This window comes from Channa argus, chromosome 5 (genome assembly GCF_033026475.1).
Source record: "Channa argus isolate prfri chromosome 5, Channa argus male v1.0, whole genome shotgun sequence".
NCBI lineage: Eukaryota > Metazoa > Chordata > Actinopteri > Anabantiformes > Channidae > Channa > Channa argus.
The window spans coordinates 29363412-29381617 of NC_090201.1; the positions used below are offsets into that span (position 1 = coordinate 29363412).

Genomic DNA, 18206 nt, shown 5'->3' on the forward strand with positions numbered 1-18206 from the left:
TTGTAGCAACATGTACAGCAGCCTGTGTCCTAAAACAATGAGGCCTTGTCATTAATGGAGACAGTTTTCAAAAACTGTTAATAGCAAACAATAACCTTCACCTCCAAACACCTGCAGGTAACAAAGTCAAAGATTTTCTTCAAATGGGTCATAATTTTCTCATTCACATCAAATGAAAGCATGCCAAATGAACCCTTGTTGTGGGTAGGATGTAGGAGCAGAAATGATCAAAATGTGTAGCAGAGCATTAAAAAATAAACTGCAAGCCTGCAATGGATACTGGATTTAAATGTTAAAAAATTATTAAATACAAATATTATTAACACATTTGTTAGACCTTAAACACCACATAGTGCACATTTAAACAATAGATGTGTAACGTTAAGCATACAGTACTACTGATAATTTCTCTTCTACTGAATTTACAGATGAATTTCCAACTGGGATATTGTCTGCTGTTGCTTGAAGAGAATCTAAAACTCCTTTATCACCTAAAACCCAAAAGGTTGTGAACCAGTTTAGACAGACTTGAGTCCTGGTTCTGTAATCATATTGTATATATTCACTCAACAAGTACCTAAGAAAATCCAATAGTTATGCAGGTGTCAGAGTGTCACTATTTCAATTCCACAAAACAAAACCTTTAAGTGTAAAACTATGTGTAACAATACATGTTTAGTACCTCAAACGCATGTAGTGTGGGTGTGTCTGAAGTGTGCACATATACTGAAACATCTCCTCTTGCATAGGTCTGTTTCTGAAACAAGGCAGATTAATCGCCAGATCATGATTATTTGAGGTCAGTATCGATCTTTCTTCACTTCACTGATTACAATTTAAAATGATAAAAAAATCAACACTCAAGTCTGCAAAGCAATTAAATGTTTTTAGACTATATTTGCATTATTTGATCAAATTTCATCTCTCTCTTAGTTTAATTCATCAGCTTCTGACATGAATTTTACACTTGGGAACAGCAATGGAACAGTGGCTACGAATAACCGGGAAACGTTTGCTATGGTTGTGAGCAAGAATGTCACTGTTGTTGTCCTCAGCATCATTATCAACTACATCAATGCCACTATGGTGCACACATTCAACAGGCATCATGTGTGTAAAATTGTATTGCAAAAGAAGAAAATGCCACAGAAAGGAATATTAGTGTACAGTACCTTTGATGTCAAAATTACGCCTTATTGCTTTTAAAAGGTTGGAATCAACAGATTTTCAAGTTACTGTAACCTGCTTTAAAAGTATAAATTGTTTGCCTGCTTAGAAATGAAACATGATTTAATTTATTTTATTAATTATTTTAACTATTTTATATTTAATTTTCAAATGCTGTAAAAATGAGATTCACAATTTTAATGAGCAGGTAGAGAATCTACATAGACATCAGCATGCAAAACTTAAAGAAAAACACCAATGTGACTTATATAGGCTCAAATGTGCCCGATTAATCAACACAGGACTGTAAGAAGAAGAAAATTTCACCATTCATAAATTGCACAATTATTTGGACAAGTCATTTAAATTTCTCAAACTAATTTAAATGGCACCAACACTTATACCAACACTAGTACTAATAGTACATGAAGTTCATAACTAAATAAACAATACCTCAAAAATACTAGTCACTTCTGGTAGTTGTAATGTGATACTTTTATGTTCTTATTTAAATTATGGATGATGTGCTAAATACTGGAATTTAATACTCCTACTTTGCTGTTTATTTTAGATCTTCAAGATGAACCCTCACTTTATCTTTTGATCCACCTGGTGTTGAATGACATCATCCAGCTGACAACCAGTGTTTCTCTTTTTGTATTCACCTACACCTTCAAAACCATCTATGTCTCTCTTTGTTGCTTTCTCATTCTGCCAGCCATCTTCACCACACAAAACACACCAATGAATTTAGCTTTCATGGCAGCAGAGTGTTACATTGCTGTCTGTATTCCCCTTCGCTACAACTACATATGTACGGTCAAAAGAACATATATTGTGATTGCTGTAATCTGGGCCATGAGTTCACTTTCTGTCCTGCCAGATGTCTTCATCCTTTTGGCCACTGAACCTCTGCAGTTCTTAAATTAAAGAGTTTTCTGCTCTAGAGAAAATGTGTTTAGGAGCACCAACAGTCTGAAAAAGAGAGATGCATCCCACATATTGTTTCTGGTAGTGGTTTGGCTCACTCTGTTCTACACTTACATCAGAATTATGTTTGCTGCTAAAGCTGCTAATGCAGATGTTAAAAAGGCAAGAAACACTCTCCTCCTTCATGGCTTTCAGATGCTGTTGTGTATGATGGTCTATGTGCAACCTATGTTATTTCAAGTGCTAACAAACTTATTTCCACATGGGGTAGCATATATAAACTTTTTTCTGTATGTTATAAACCAAATCCTCCCACGATTAATTACTCCTATTGTCTATTGGCTACGTGACCAGACTTTTAGGAAATACCTCAAACGGCATCTGTATAACATAAACATCCATCTAAAGATAACATGTAATGTGTTCTCAAAATAATTATTCTAAAATACCATGCTGTTATAAGTAAAGAACAGAATTTTTATTATTTTGTATCCAGAGTTTTTTTTAAATGTATGCAGATTAAAAAAAAACTAAACAAAAAGACTATATTTGCATCAAAATATCAGCTTTAGAATACAGGAGTTTAGGAATGCTAACTAATTCGGTAACTGGTTGAATCACATAATAAAGGACAGAGATTTCACATTATCAGCTCCAAAACCGCATGGCTCGCTATGCTTAAAAAAAAACCAATGGTTCCTCACTACGTAGTGTTGACAGTCCAAGAAACCTTCTACGTCTCTTTCTATGGCTTCGCAGTAGTCTCATGGTATAACATAAGAGTAAAGATCATTCTGTCACAGTTGTGCTATTAGTGCAAAATCACAACTAAATTCATAAAGGTTTGGGCTGTGCTAATTAAGGCGATGAATGCTGTGTCCCTTAAATATGAATAATGGATCAGGTTAAAAGAGCAAATAATAAGAAATAAATAAAAAATAAAAACTATAGAAGGAAAATAAGGAAACAAGTAGAGGAAAAGGTCCACTTGATCTGTCTGCCTGAGAGAATCGCCACAGTTATTGGGCAAACATCAATAAGTGAGTTACTTCCAAGATGGAAACAATGACATCCAATGGTAATTTGTTTTATAATTTTCAGGTGACATTCAGGACACTTTGTTTTTAAGAATGAATATTTGGCAGTACAGCTTGATAAAGGCAAGGTAATGGTGGGGTAATATGTTAGAAAAAAAACAATGTTATAGGGATATTATTTCTCAAATAATCATTTACAAGGGTTAATGTAAATAATGGTAAGAAAAGTAATATAATAAGTAAATAATGAGTAATAAAGTAAAAACTAGATATCAGCTTGGTATCAGCAATTGATTTATCTAAGAAAAGAAGGTCAAAAACAAAAGAATGAAAACATCACCAAGAGCTTCAATAATTACCAAGAAACATGCCTAGTATTTGCTATGTAATAACCAGTGTTGAAGTAAAATGTTAAACAACCTGTTTCTACTTAATTTCATGTTGTGGTCTGTAGTGGTAAAGATGAACAGCATGACAGGCTCTCCCGAAGTGAAGCCATCTTATGCCACAGCTGCTGTATGGGTCACAAACCCTGCCGCCTAAGAGCAGGTCTTCAAAAACAGACATTGTTCAGAGTTGCCTGATCTCAGAAGGGATTTCATGTGACCAGAAATGCCACTGAAATTTCATTATTTTTTTAATAATGTTTTTTTTTTTTATTTAATTCTAGCAACAATAGTGGGATGGGGTCTTCAAGTGATAAAACAACACCACAGACAATAAAACAATACTTGCAAAAAAGGGGGGAAATGTGCCATAGTATCTTCACTGCACCTCTTGTCATAATTCTGTCTCTCTGAAAAGCTTGGGTGGCAGAGTGTGTGTTGTGGTCTACTTTACACCTGTCTCTCCTACTCAACCTCTTCTTCATCATGCTGAAATACTAAAAAGAATTTAGAAATATTCACAAATCCACAAATGTTGCCACAAACATGCTAACACACATGCACTGGATACGTTTCCAATAGTAGCACCTGTTGTCACTGTAGATTTTCCACCACTGAGGGAGTGCACCAGGAGGCCTAAACAGATGCAGTGCAATAAATGAATACTCAAAGCCCCTTAAGACCATTACTGCTCTTCTTAATAGCAGGTCCTTAAAACAGCTCCCATTATGTTTTAAAATTGATTTTAAGATGTTACTGTTCACTTTTAAAGCCCATCCAAACCTCTCCCTTAAGTTCCTTGAACATTTTTGTCACTACCTTGATGAAAGAACTACATAAGAATTTACTTTGATGTCTAATGAAGGGACATTTGTACTACCTACATGTGCATTAAATATTATGTTATTGAAGGGGCTGAAACTTGAGTTGATAAGGGTCTTTGCAATCAGAGCTCCAAATCTTTAAAGTTAAAAGTTAGTGTTTGGGAAAGTTAGGTATGGAGCAGTGTTAAAAGTGATGCAGCTTTCACATTTCAAAATGAAAAACCCATTTTCATAGCAGCTTTTGAGTTAATAAGGTATACCTGATCATCTGACTGAAACGCAAACATGTCCTTACACAACTTTTGACGTATTGTTTCTATGGGTTGTATGGGACCTGTTGCTTCACCTGCTGACACAAGCATTTGAAATTGTTGTTGTAGCATAACATTTCTTTTCTTTGCATTTAACATCACATGGTTTTGAATTATTATGCTGTCACATTAGAGGAGGAAAAGTCCAGTGTCTACAATAGCTACTTCTGTACTTTTGTATTATTTGAACCACAGATACCAAGTGTAAATTTTCTGATTTATTATTTTCTTTTTTTACATTAAATTTGTACCAAAGTATCCTTTACATTCATGGATCAGTACAGCAATATTTATAACTACTTCATCTTTATCATTGTAACGGTGCACCGTGCATCCTGCCCTTAAGCCCCAAACCACAAACAGGCAAAAGCAATTTTCAGATTCATGGAAGGGTTGAGTGCTCTGTTGGTTACAATGAACAGCCTTTTAAAGACTTCTTTCTCTCCTTACCATAAAAATCAGCTTTGTCTGCATGTGTTCAGCTGTCTTCTTCAAGATTATTTTTGTTTAAATATTCAGTATCTGTACAAAGATTACTTTAACGAGATAACTATTTTGTATACTATATTTTTATTACTAATAGCAGTGGTACTAGAGAAATATACAACACCATTAAACTATTATTGAGGAGCAGGTGTAGACAAGTCTAAATCAGACTAAATTAATTTTATGCAGTTTACCTGTAAATATATTTAATGTCTCTGAACTTAACCAGGTCATTTTCACTGGAATATTCTGTAATGTGAGGTAAGGATCCTCATAAAGGGACTATATGTGCACGCGCACACACACACACTCAATCACATGACATTTAGATTCTACTATATAAGAAGCAGGGGCCAAAGTTCTCTGCCTTACTGTGTGTATGCTTACCACACTTTATGTAGGTGAGTGCTAGTTTGTTTTTCTAGTTGTGTGTGTTGCTCATTCTGTATAGTAGAGAGTAATTCTGCAGTCTAAAGTAAAAATGATATTTATGTTATTATTGTATTTTTTGGCCAATTAACATGATGTGAACTCAGTTGTCAAATTATGAGTGTGCTCAAAATTTCTCATATTTATTTTTTAATAACACTATGTCTTGCTTATATTTTGCTTTCATGGTAACCAATTTCACATGTAATAGCAGAAAAACAACTAGTGCAATTCCCTTGTTTCAGGGTTGTTGTATTGTGCACACTTGCTCTCTTTGAACACAGACCAGATCTTTGTTAAGGCTGTTCACAGGTTGTTCTGCAAGGACATGCCAATATGCTTCATTTGAAACACATCTGTTTCACACATTCTAAAAGTGTGAAACATGCAGACAAAAACATTTTTTAAAATGGAAGTTTTTCATAGCAAATTTTGGTTTCTGATAAAAAACGATAAAGTGTCTACTAATAATAAAAGATGAAAAATACTCACTTTTTAAAATAAAGAAGGTTAATTTCTTGTGTTGATGTGTAAAAGATGCTGAAAAAGTTCAAACATAAGACATTTGCTGCTTATGGCCTGCATATGTATTTGATACACGTTACTAAGCCTAACCTACAGTTATTTTCAGTGAATAGGCTTGGAGGACCTAACACCTGAGTCATGAGCTTTTACAATACAAGCAGGAATTTCACAGCACCTATCTATCGGGACACTGTACAAACAGCTGTACTTAAGAATGTGATTACTGTGGTTCTCTGCATTTCCATCAACTGTGTCAATGGTACGCTGGTACACATATACAACAAGCATCAGGTCTGAACCTTGTCTGTTTTCAGAAATACATTTTGCCGGCATGCATAAAAAGTGTCAACATTTTTATTAACAGTAGGCAATATACTGTATTGTGATTTAATTAAAGATATTTTATGGTGTTTATATGATTTTCTTTATCATTTATTCCTAATTAATTCTGTCTTTTCCTACAGGTGTTCAGTATGAACCCACGCTACATCCTGTACATTCACCTGGTAATCAATGATATAATCCTGCTGACCATCTTCACTGTTCTTCAAGTCCTCAGTTACATTGTGTTCACTCTGAATGTCTCCTTATGCATGTTTTTGTTAATGATTGCTATACTTTCAAATCTAAACAATCCATTAACACTAGCCGCTATGGCAGTAGAGTGTTACATCGCCATTTGCTTCCCTCTTCATCACACACAGATCTGTACAGTCAAGAAGACATATGTTGTGATTGGCCTGATATGGGTGTTGAGTGCACTTTCAATCCTTCCTGATTTACTTGTCACCTTGGCCACAGAATCTGTAGATTTTTTTCATTCCAGAGTTTTCTGCCTTAGAGAAAATATTTTTAGAAACCCCTATCTCATAGAAAAGAGAGATGTATCCAATACAATGTTTTTTGTCATTGTTTGAATCACACTTTTATATACATACTTCAGGATCCTTTTTACTGCAAAGGCAGCTGCAGCAGATGCCAAAAAAGCAAGAAACACCATCCTGCTCCATGGGTTTCAGCTGCTTTTGTGCATGCTCACCTATGTTTATGGTCCTATAATAGAAGGTCTCACATACTTGTTTCTAAAGGAGGTACTGGCCATTCGGTTTGTTATCTCTATATCTATTCAGATTCTGCCTCGACTCATCAGTCCGGTAGTTTATGGGCTACGAGACAAAACATTCAGAAAGCACCTGAAAAGATATCTGTTTTGTACAAGTAACAACATCCATCCACAAAAAAACTCGCAAATATTAATATGATTATGAGATGCCTCGACTATGAACTATGACTTTTATAATTCATTTTTCATTCAATTCAACAGTTAGTAAAATCTACTCCTAATCCATCTGATTCCAAAGTCAACCAAGTGCATGATGTATGGTGAGTGGATGGTCCAAATTAATCTCAACCTGGTTCTGTTACCCAAGGAAAAAATAACTTTTATACCTATATATAAGTGGAATCAAACACTGAAACTTTTATCCCAGTAGCCTAGATTTTCAAAACACAGTTAACTTCCATTTCACAGTCCACATAATACTCTCTAGGGTGAAACCTAATAGAAATTCATTCCACTATTGTTGCAGTGTACAGCTGTGTAAAGGAAATAAGACTAACTCCCCTAATGTCCCACAATTCAATAAGATATAGATAAGATCTGCTCAAGCTGAGCCTGGTTCTGCTGTAGGTTTCTTCTGCTAAACAGAGTTTTTGCTCTCCACTGTTGTCTAGTGCTGCTCAAGGGGGATTTGGGTTTTCTACATACATTTTTCAAGTCTTTTCTTTATTATGTAAAGTGCCTTGAGATTATTTTGTTATAAATTGGTGCTATATAAATAAAGTTGAATTCAATTGAATTTGCATCTTTAGTAAGATGTAACTTACACTGTTACACTGGATAAACAGCCTGTCCCTCCCCCCCGAAAAAAGAAAAATATTTGATCTTTGCACAGTTTCACTCCTGGTTTTCCAACACATTTTCTGACAGGGGGGGCTTGTTGCCAGAGTTTGCACTATAAGCTACTGCTCTAGCTAGTCTTTTGATCTAATTTGGATTTTTTTACAACAATAATTCTTCCAAACTGCAGGCACAGCTCCTCTCTTGGGCACAAGTTCTTCTGATGCCTTTTTCCGTGCCTATCTTCATCCTGCATCAGTTTTTAATCTGCCTTAGCCATGTAGCCTTTTCCATTTTATAAACTTACAACTGTTGATGTTACAAATTGTTTATGTGGCCCAAATTATTGTGTCCCATTGTCTACATCAGTAATGAGACATCAAGGTTTCGCACATTTGTAGCTAATAGGGTGTCAGAGATTCAGCAGACCTCAACAGTCTCAAAGTGGCACTACGTAAACTCGAAACTTAATCCGGCAGATGGTGCATCAAGGAGTCAGAACGTGAAAGCCTTTCTGCAAAATAAGCTGTTGGTATCTGGACCTGACTTCTTTATACAGTCAGTCAAGAAGAGGCAGAGGAATCCAGACTTGCAAGAGATTGAAGTAGCTGATCCTGAGGTGAAAAGAAATTTCACAGTGAATGTTCTTGCAGCTGAAGAAAGCACTGATATAATGCAAAGGTTGATAGAGAACTAGCCAACATGGACACGCTTAAACAACAGCTTATACAAAATATTGTCCAAGATATTCAGCTTCAAAGAAAAATGCTGAACTAAAAAACAAAGAAAAACCCAAACATTGATGCCGGAGCTTCAAAGGCAGCATAAATGGACACATGCAAACCCCAATGTTGTTTCTGGAGACATTACGTTGATTGTTGATGAGTCAGTGCCTCGAAACTCATGGGTGACTAGCAGATTCATCCACACAATAAAGGTTGAGAGAGATCTAGTACGTCAGGTTCAAGTCGAGGACCAACAAGTTCGTTGGACCCATAACGAATGTCTGTCTTCTTCAGGAATCAGAATGAGACAGTGGTAAAGACTGATCTCCTACATAGCGTTAAGTGCTGATAAGCTCTGACACAAGAAGAAAGAAGAGAGAACACCATGCAAGATTAGTTTTTGTGTTTATAGGATTTGCATGATTTGTTTTGTATTTGTGTGTAAGCAATTTAGTAGTTGTTTCCAACATTAAGCTTGTGAATGTTTCTAATATTGGAGCACAATTAGGGCCCCAGTATGTATGAGCCAACCAGGGTTTCCTCTGTTTTTTGTTTGTGTAGTGTATTGTAAGGTTAATAGGATTAAGAGGTATACATATATGTGTAATGATGATGTCAGTGACATCATATGGTCTCAATTTTGGTGCTCCATGGGCGTAAGAGAGACTTAGACGTGGGTGGACCTCTCCAACTGCTATGCTGTCCTATCCACCAATGCCTCAAGCCACCCAGCCGATGCTCCTTTGGCTCCGCCAGATCTTGAACCCCCACTGTCATTGGTGACCCCCGTCAGTGCAGCCTGCCCAACCTACCCAACTTCTCACCGTGAAGCTGACTCTTATTGCGAACATCGGGCTCGGCCGCATGTCGCAGGATCCTCATGAAGGCCGTGCTTTGGCACTCTTGAGATGCCTGAAGCTCTGAGTCAGCTGGGATTCCCCCTCCTTGGCCATGGGAAAATTGCCCCAATGCGGAACCCCCCCATCTCCCAAACCTGAAGTTCTGGACATCGTGGCCGGGGATCGGAGTTCCCCCTGGTGGGCCTGCGACAATTCAGGAGGTAGGCGTGGCCTCTGTAGCCTCTCCCCCCAGCCTCTTCTCTCTCCAACCACTTTAATAGTGGGAGATTCCATTGTCAGGAATATTAGATTTTCCAAAGCAGCCACTCACTGTTTCCCAGGAGCTACAATCCTGGTCATTCTTAATCTCCCTGGACTGTTACACTCTCGCCCATCCTCCATTATTTGAGTGCTTGTCCATGTGGGGTCATGTGACACTTCCTGTCAACAGTCTGAGCTGACAAAGAGGGATAATATTCAGCATGCGGTTCAGTCCGCCCCACATTATTGACTACCTCGCCACTTAAAATTCTTAGTCTCCTCAGCTTCATCTCTATGTCATAGATCTATTCTCCCCACCAATTATTCAAATAACTGAAAAGTCCTGTAGCATTTGGCCAGTACTGTTTTGCACATTACTTGATATTTGTCTTTTTTGACACCAGTCATGGTGTAGTTAAAACTTATACCGTGCACACAATCGGTGTTACAGTTAACCAAGTAGTAGAGCATATTCACAGTAATATAACAGCTTATGCAAGTGAAAAAAATATCTAACTGAAGGCTACGTTTATATTTTATCGATTATTAACAAAGGGCAAAAATATGAACGTTCTTATAATCAGTCAGATTGCCTTCACGCTTTTTGCATTGATTTTAAGAGCTAATAGAACCGCTGGTCTGTCCTCTGTGCATCAAAAGTCTCTGTGACTGCCAGGTAGTGTCTGACTCATGTCAGGAGATGAAGAATGATGTAAGTGTTTATGGAACACAGGCTGGTAAAATACAATGTCCTCTTAGCAGAATTCAATGTTAGAATTGGCAACATGATGTATTGCCTAAAAATATGTTAGCATTGAGTTGCTGATATCTGCTAAAGTAAAGCTAACACTAGAAATGCTAGTGAACCTGACACTAATGTTAGTTACTCAAAGCAACACAAAGCCTCACAGGACTGATGTGGTAACTTTACTAAAAGTTAGCAACAAGCTAAAACCACAAAGCCATAATAGTAGTAAACTGTACTTGCATGATAGTCATCTGCAGGCTTTATTAGGTTCAGTTTGCTTGGTGTCCTTAAGTCTGTTTTTAGCATTCCTTTCAATATCTGGCTCAAAATATTTTTGCTTCCCCCCACGGCAAAAGAAATAACTGGTAAAGGCAACTATAATTCGTTGCAGCAGAGGGATTCCTGTTTTGTTTCCATTGGTGCTACTGGGCTTCGGCAGCCTCTACCTCCTCTGTGCATATGGCGATACTGTTTGCGCTTTATTGCATACTATAATTAGTATTAGGAGCTTCAGCCATAGTCCTCAGGTATTGTAAATTCAGGATCATAAAGTGGAAACACAGATAATGATGTGCTGGATAGATGCAGGGAATTAATGGAGAGATCTCTGTACAGAAAATATGGACAGATCTGAGCCTCTCTTCATTTATAAATACTACCGGATTTATTTTTGGTCAAACCCCATTGAAAACCAGTGGTGCAGATATATAAAACACTGAAGTAGAAGCACTGCTTGAAGAGGAGATGTAGATTAAAAGATTGTATTTGAATCCTAAAATAAGTTGCACAGTACAGAAGCATTTGTCAAATAAATGTGATATTATGCAGTATTATTGTAATTTTAATCAGGATTTACCAATAGGATTTAATGTTAAGCATTTGATCAGGTATCCCCGGGCAGCAGTGGCTCAGTTGAGTGGCTGCATATCGACTATAGGGTCAGAGGTTCGTGCTCCGTTCTTCCCAACTACACGTCCCTGGGCAAGACAGTGAACCCCCAACAGCCCATCCCCTTCCCCAGCCATGCAGCACCGGTCCCAAACCCGGGAGAAATTGGGGAGGGTTGCGTCAGGAAGGGCATCTGTCATAAAAACGGTGCCATATCAACATGCAGACAAAATGATCGCCTGTGGCGACCCTGAACTTACAGGCTTAGCCGAAATGACAAAAAATAAGAAATATGATCAGGGTTCCCACAACCATACAAGTACTGCCCCAGCACACAACAGCGAACAGAATCACACTGGTAACCACAGCCTCATAAAACATCCTAAGCATGGTTTGACAGATGTTAAAGAGCCTGAGCCTCCTCAAAAAATGGAGGCCGCTCTGGCCTTTCTTTTAGAGGGCTTCAGTGTTCTTATTCCAGTTCAGTATATTGTCAGTAAACACTCCCAGGACACTTACAGGACAATCCCTCATTTGCTGATGAGAGGAAAGACACAAGCAGGAGCGATGTCTAAGAATATCAGAGCTCTTCTGGTCCAGTTGTAAAGGGCCTTGAAAAAGTAATAATACCCCTTGAAAATGGGATTTTATGTGATAGACCAACACAAAGCACATAATGAAGTAAGGGGTTTTCAATTTTTTATTTTTTTTTTACAACCCACTTTGCACATTTAGAGATTGAAATTTTTGCCAGTTCTTCTTTATACTCTAGCACAAGCCAGTCAGATTGGCTGGAGAGCATCTGTGAACATCAATTTCCAAGTCTTACCACAGATTCTCACTTGTATTTAGCTCTGGACTTTGCTTTGTGTTAGGTTTCTGCCACATATAGCATTTTGCATTTTAACAAAAAGTTTGATTTTGGTCTTATCTGACCAGAGCACCTTCTTTCACATGTTTTTCTGTGTCCCTCACATGGCTTGTGGGGACTTCTTATGGCTCTCTTTCAACAATGGCTTTGTTCTTGCCACGCTTCCATAAAGGCCAGATTTGTGGAGTGCACGACTAATAGTTGTCCTGTGAACAGATTCTCCCAACTGAGTTGTGAAGCTCCTCCAGAGTTACCATGGGCCTCTTGGCTGCTTCTCTGACTAACAGTCTCGTTGTCCAACCTATCAGTTAAGGTGGATGGACATGTCTTAGTAGACTTGCAGTTGTGCCATCCTATTTCCATTTTCTGATGATAGATTGTACAGTGCTCCGTGGGATGTTTAAAGCTTGGGATATTATTTTTAGAACCGAACCCTGCTTTAAACTTTTCCACAACTTTATTCCTGACCTGTTTGGTAAGTTCCTTGGACTTATGATACAGTTTGTTGTAAGTCTAATGTATGGAGTGTAATGTAATGCATTAATGTCAAAAATATACTTATGTTTGTGGTTGTAAGGTGACAAAATGTGGAAAAGTTAAAGGGGTGTTATTTCTTCAAGGCACTGTATATCAGTAAAAAGAGAAAAAAATTAAGTACTGTGCTGTAAAAAGCCTGTTTATCTCACACAGTTTGTAGGATAAACTAGCTAAAACATTATAAATAAAAATATTATTAAATTTATTTAAAACTAAACACTGGTCCTTGCAATGCCAGTGTCAAAAGATGTGTGTCCCCACCACCAGTATAGAAACCTATGACACTTCTCAATCCCATGACAATTGCATTTATCTTCTATAAAATAAATAATCTCAAAGACATCTGACTCAATGTATGTTTGATTGCTGTGAGGTAAGTCCCTTTTGCATATACTGAAATATTTGAGTGTAATTGTCATTTATGTCATTACCTTATTTTTTATCTCTGTAAGGAGACAATATTTCCATTTAACTTTATTCAACCTAAAATATTTTCGTAAATTATATTTATGATGACTTGGTTAAAATGTTCTACAATCAAATGTGTTGAAAGCTGTTATTAAATTAAAAGCGTGCTCTGACTTCTTCAAACTGTCCGTGAATGACCGTGAATGTTTTATAGCTATTATATGTGTTAGTTTGATAACCATCTTTTATTCATGTTGTTATTATTAAAATGCTTTACATGAAAAGCTGAACCTTAAACTCAACATGAAAAAACCCTATCTTAAACCTATCATAAATTAAATGTGCAGAAAGTGCTTTGTCATAGCATATTTTATATCTGATAGTAAAAAAGCACAGACACTGACATTAATAATGGCTCTGTTCTACTGTGGTTCAGTATGATTATTTTCTATTATTGTAATTTATTTGAGTTAAGCTTCTTGCATGTCAGGGCAATAAGTGGCCTCAACTAAAAATACATATCTGCTTTTATTACACACATAGCTTAAGTATTAAAAATACAAAAGAAACACAAAACAAAAGGGAAAAAAATTGTGAAAAATAAAATGCAAGTTGATTATAGCAATATAGCAGCTGATTACTGTGCATCTTAAAAAAACTTGACAAGGAGACAAAAAGAAAAATGTTCATTCTTACAACGACCTAGCTTTAATGAAACGTTTGTTTATATATAAACAAACGTCCTTATATTAAACGTATATTAAACGTCTATATATTATAGAAGGACTTAATATCCTGTTCCTTATTATTCACAATCATAAATTAATCTACACGTTTCCATTGAACAGGTTTGGAGCAACCCGTCAACTGACTCATGAGTCTTTCAAATACTAGCAGGAATTTCACAGCACCTGTCTATCGGGACAGTGTACAAACAGCTATACTCAAGAATGTGATTACTGTGGTTTTTTGCATTTCCATCAACTATGTCAATGGTACCCTGGTATACACATTCAAAAAACATCAGGTCTCAATTTGTCTATTTCTACAAAGCTAATTTAATCAATTTCACATCAATATTTTGTGAAATATTCTTATGATTTATTGGCACTATCAGTTACCCCTTTTTTCTCAATCAGCTCTGTTCTTCCCCTACAGGTGTTCAGTATGAACCCCCGCTATATCCTTTACATCCACCTGGTAATCAATGATATATTCCTGCTGACCATCTTCACTGTACTTCAAGTCCTCAGTTACATTGTGTTCACTCTCAATGTCTCCTTATGCATAGTTTTGTTAATGCTTGGTATATTATTTAGTCTAAACAATCCCCTAACACTAGCCGCTATGGCAGTAGAGTGTTTCATCGCCATATGCTTTCCTCTCCGTTACACCCACATCTGTACAGCCAAAAAGTCATATGTTGTGATTTGCCTGATTTGGGCACTAAATGCACTTTCAGTCATTCCAGATTTATTAGTCACCTTTGCCACAGAATATGTAGAATTCTTTAACTCCAGAGTTTTCTGCACTAGAGATAATGTTTTCAGAAAACCCTATCTCACAGTGAAGAGAGATGCATTTCATACAACATTTTTAGTCCTTGTTTGGCTCACTCTTTTCTACACATACTTCAGGATCCTCTTTACTGCTAAGGCAGCTGCTGCAGATGCCAAGAAAGCAAGAAACACTGTCCTCCTCCATGGTTTCCAGCTGCTGTTGTGCATGCTCACTTATGTTTATAATTTTACAATAGAAGGTCTCACATACTTTTTCCCAAAAGACGCACTGGCCATTCGCTTCATTATGAACATATTTACCTCAGTCTTACCTCGACTCATAAGTCCAGTCATTTATGGACTACGAGACAAATCATTTAGGAAGTACCTAAAAAGATATCTGTTTTGTACAAGTTCATACCCACTAAAAAAATAAGGAGAGCCTTTAAAAGACTGACTGTATTGCTTTTGTCTGTATGTGTAGCTTAGTAACATTATGTACAATTTTATGTTAAGAATTTTGTGAAGTTTAGTATTCATCGTGTTTGATAGCATTAAATAAAAACGGCTGTGCTTGAAATTGTTGCTGAAATTGTTGTTGAAATGTTTTGTAAAAAAATAATGGAATTTATAAAACATCAATTAAAAACAATGTGACAGATTCAGCATCTGGGACAATTTTGGTACAGTAATAATGCATTTCAAACAGAACATTGTCTTCTGAGAATATAAATATGAATCTTTTTGAAATTTGTTATTTAAATTGTTAAGCAGTCAGTCTTTGCTGTTTTTAAAAGTGTTTTACGAATAAAGCTGGCTTGCATTGAAAAATAATTTGAGATCGTGGGCTACTGATACAGATCTGACATTCTAACCTTGTAGAATTCATGGCATCTGTTGTATTTTACAGGAGTACCTAATAAACCGGAAAAGGTCTGCTCATATAGCGCTTTTATTCAAGGTAGAGCTTGATGAAGGACTTCGATATAATGAAATTGCCTCTAAAGCACTTAATATGGATTTAATTCTTCCTTGATGTTTCTAGTAATCCCTGCAACATAGGTCTGATTTAAATATTCTTGTTTATATCAGTTAATGGTTTTAATAGAACATTTGTAAACATTTAAAAGAGGGAAACCACAACCAAATAAAATTTAACAAAGCAATGACCACAGCAGTTTCTGTAGAACTGAGCACCACCTGTTCTACAAACTCATTAATGCTCTGAACAGGCTTAAAAAGGTTTATGCCATGATAAACAAAGCAATGTCTGATATTGATAGATTGATATATAGTTCAACAGTCTGATATAGATCCTTACCTTAAGTCTTGGGGGGAAAAAAGACAAAGGTTTCTTTGATGCGCTCACGCTCACTCTCTCACACACACACACACACACACACACACACACACACACACAATCGACCTATATAAACACCTTGCTTAAACACCCAAAACAGATGTATGTGATGTCCTACAGGGTGTATGAAGTCATTCTATGCTTACTGCTTTTATTCTATTGATCTCATAATGATACTGTATGGCCTAAAATTGTGTACAGTAGATCTTATTATTTGTATAATATGTATGATAAGATTTAAAGGTTCTCTGTGATTTGGTTTCACTTTTGACAGATGGATGAATTGCCTTCTCTGTCAATCAGGATACAATCATTGTAATGGAGTTTATTATGTTATTTTTAATATTAACCAACATACGCATTTGTAAGGTAAACAGTTCATGACATGGCCACAGCGCACACGCAAGCAATGTAAGTTGTGTTTGAAAGATTTTAGATACAGAAAAATATGGTTTACTTTATGAATCTGTAAACTTCATATCATGGTTTTGTTTGATTTTCAGTCTCTTTGCTTATTTTCAAATTGTCTCAATGCGTCAGTTTATGTTGATGTTTTAATAAATCATTAACCATAACCAAAAATGTGATTTACTTCTATTTCAGACAAGAAGGACTCATTTCAGACATGAATTTGTCATCTGTCAATGGCACTTTGATTGTAGTTGGAACTGAGAACAATACCTTCACTTCAGCTGTGACCAAGAACGTGATTGTTGTAGCCCTCTGCATCTCTATCAACTACATCAATGGAACTCTGGTCCACACGTTCAGAAAACACCAGGTCTGAAATTTGTATACGTGTGAAAAATGCATGTTAAAACATGTTAAATCTCTGTCTCTCATCTCTATAGCTTTAACAAATTAGTCTTTGAAAAAGCCAATGTGTGACTGGACTTTATGAAGCAACATTTAGTGTAATAGAAATTTTATAAATTATGTAAAATAAGGCTAAATAATCTTGAGGAAAAAAAAGGTAAATGCATGTGTACTCAAACAATATACATATATATAATTCAAAAATAGCAACTATAAAGTCTTAATTTTAAATATCCCCCGATATTTAATTTCCCTGATTTTCCTTTTATCTTTTGCTGAAGCTAAATTTAAAAAACACATTACTGAAGCAGATTTAATTATCCTAATAATAGACTTACAACTTAATATGTATAGCTTCCTATTGTTGATTTTCCTTTCCTCACTTTGCCCGACAGATCTTCAATATGAACCCTCGTTACATTTTGTTTATCCACCTGGTGATAAATGACATCTTGCAGCTGGCTCTCTCAACTCTTCTCCACATCATCAGCTACACCCTTTACACAATCAGTGCTTCTTTCTGTCTCATCCTGCTGACTATTGCCATCATCACCACCTTTAACACCCCACTAAATTTGGCTGGAATGGCAGTTGAGTGCTACATCGCCGTTTGCATCCCCCTCCGTCATGGACAGATCTGTACAGTTAAGAAGATCTACATTCTGATTGGTTTGATCTGGGTTGTGAGTGCATTCACTATTCTACCAGATCTGTTCGTCCTGCTGGCCACAGAACCTTTGCAGTTCTTTAACTCTAAAGTGTCATGTTCCAGAGATTATGTGTTTAAAAGCACCTACAGCATGAAGAAGAGGGATGCTTCCCATATTATCTGCCTTGTCCTGGTTTGGCTCACAATCCAATATACCTATTTAAGGATTTTGTTTGCTGCCAAGGGAGCCTCTGTACACATTAAAAAAGCCAGAAACACTATTCTCCTCCATGGTTTCCAGTTGCTGTTATGCATGTTTATTTATGCTAGACCTGTGTTTGAACAAGGTCTCCTCTACTTTTTCCCTGATCAGCCGTACGCCATCCGTTTTGCTTCCTATGTAACAGTCCAAATCATGCCACGGTTGGTTAGCCCCATTGTCTACGGACTGCGAGATCACACGTTCAGGAGATATGTAAGAAGGTACGTGCTTTGTGGTGTGAACATATGTGACAACCCAGAAAAGGTCACCATGTAAAACATTGTGCCTACTATGAAACTCCAGTGTCCAACCACATGGTTCTGTTTATCTTCTTGTGTATGTGGCAGT

General features: G+C 36.6%; 2 protein-coding genes and 2 pseudogenes across 2 annotated transcripts; all 4 read left to right on the forward strand.

The window, feature by feature from the left end:
- The first annotated feature begins 840 nt into the window (after nucleotides 1-840).
- On the forward strand, nucleotides 841-3677 carry LOC137127402 (odorant receptor 131-2-like; annotated as a pseudogene).
- Nucleotides 3678-6233: 2556 nt separating this feature from the next.
- LOC137127403 (odorant receptor 131-2-like) lies at nucleotides 6234-7357 on the forward strand (annotated as a pseudogene).
- Nucleotides 7358-14146: 6789 nt separating this feature from the next.
- Nucleotides 14147-15207, forward strand: LOC137127404 (odorant receptor 131-2-like). The gene is made up of 2 exons (XM_067504324.1): nucleotides 14147-14299; nucleotides 14431-15207. Exons 1-2 carry the CDS (start codon nucleotides 14147-14149, stop codon nucleotides 15205-15207), a joined length of 930 nt encoding a protein of 309 aa, XP_067360425.1.
- A 1549-nt stretch (nucleotides 15208-16756) lies between these two features.
- Nucleotides 16757-18134, forward strand: LOC137127405 (odorant receptor 131-2-like). The gene is made up of 2 exons (XM_067504325.1): nucleotides 16757-16912; nucleotides 17343-18134. Exons 1-2 carry the CDS (start codon nucleotides 16757-16759, stop codon nucleotides 18132-18134), a joined length of 948 nt encoding a protein of 315 aa, XP_067360426.1.
- The last annotated feature ends 72 nt before the right edge of the window (nucleotides 18135-18206 follow it).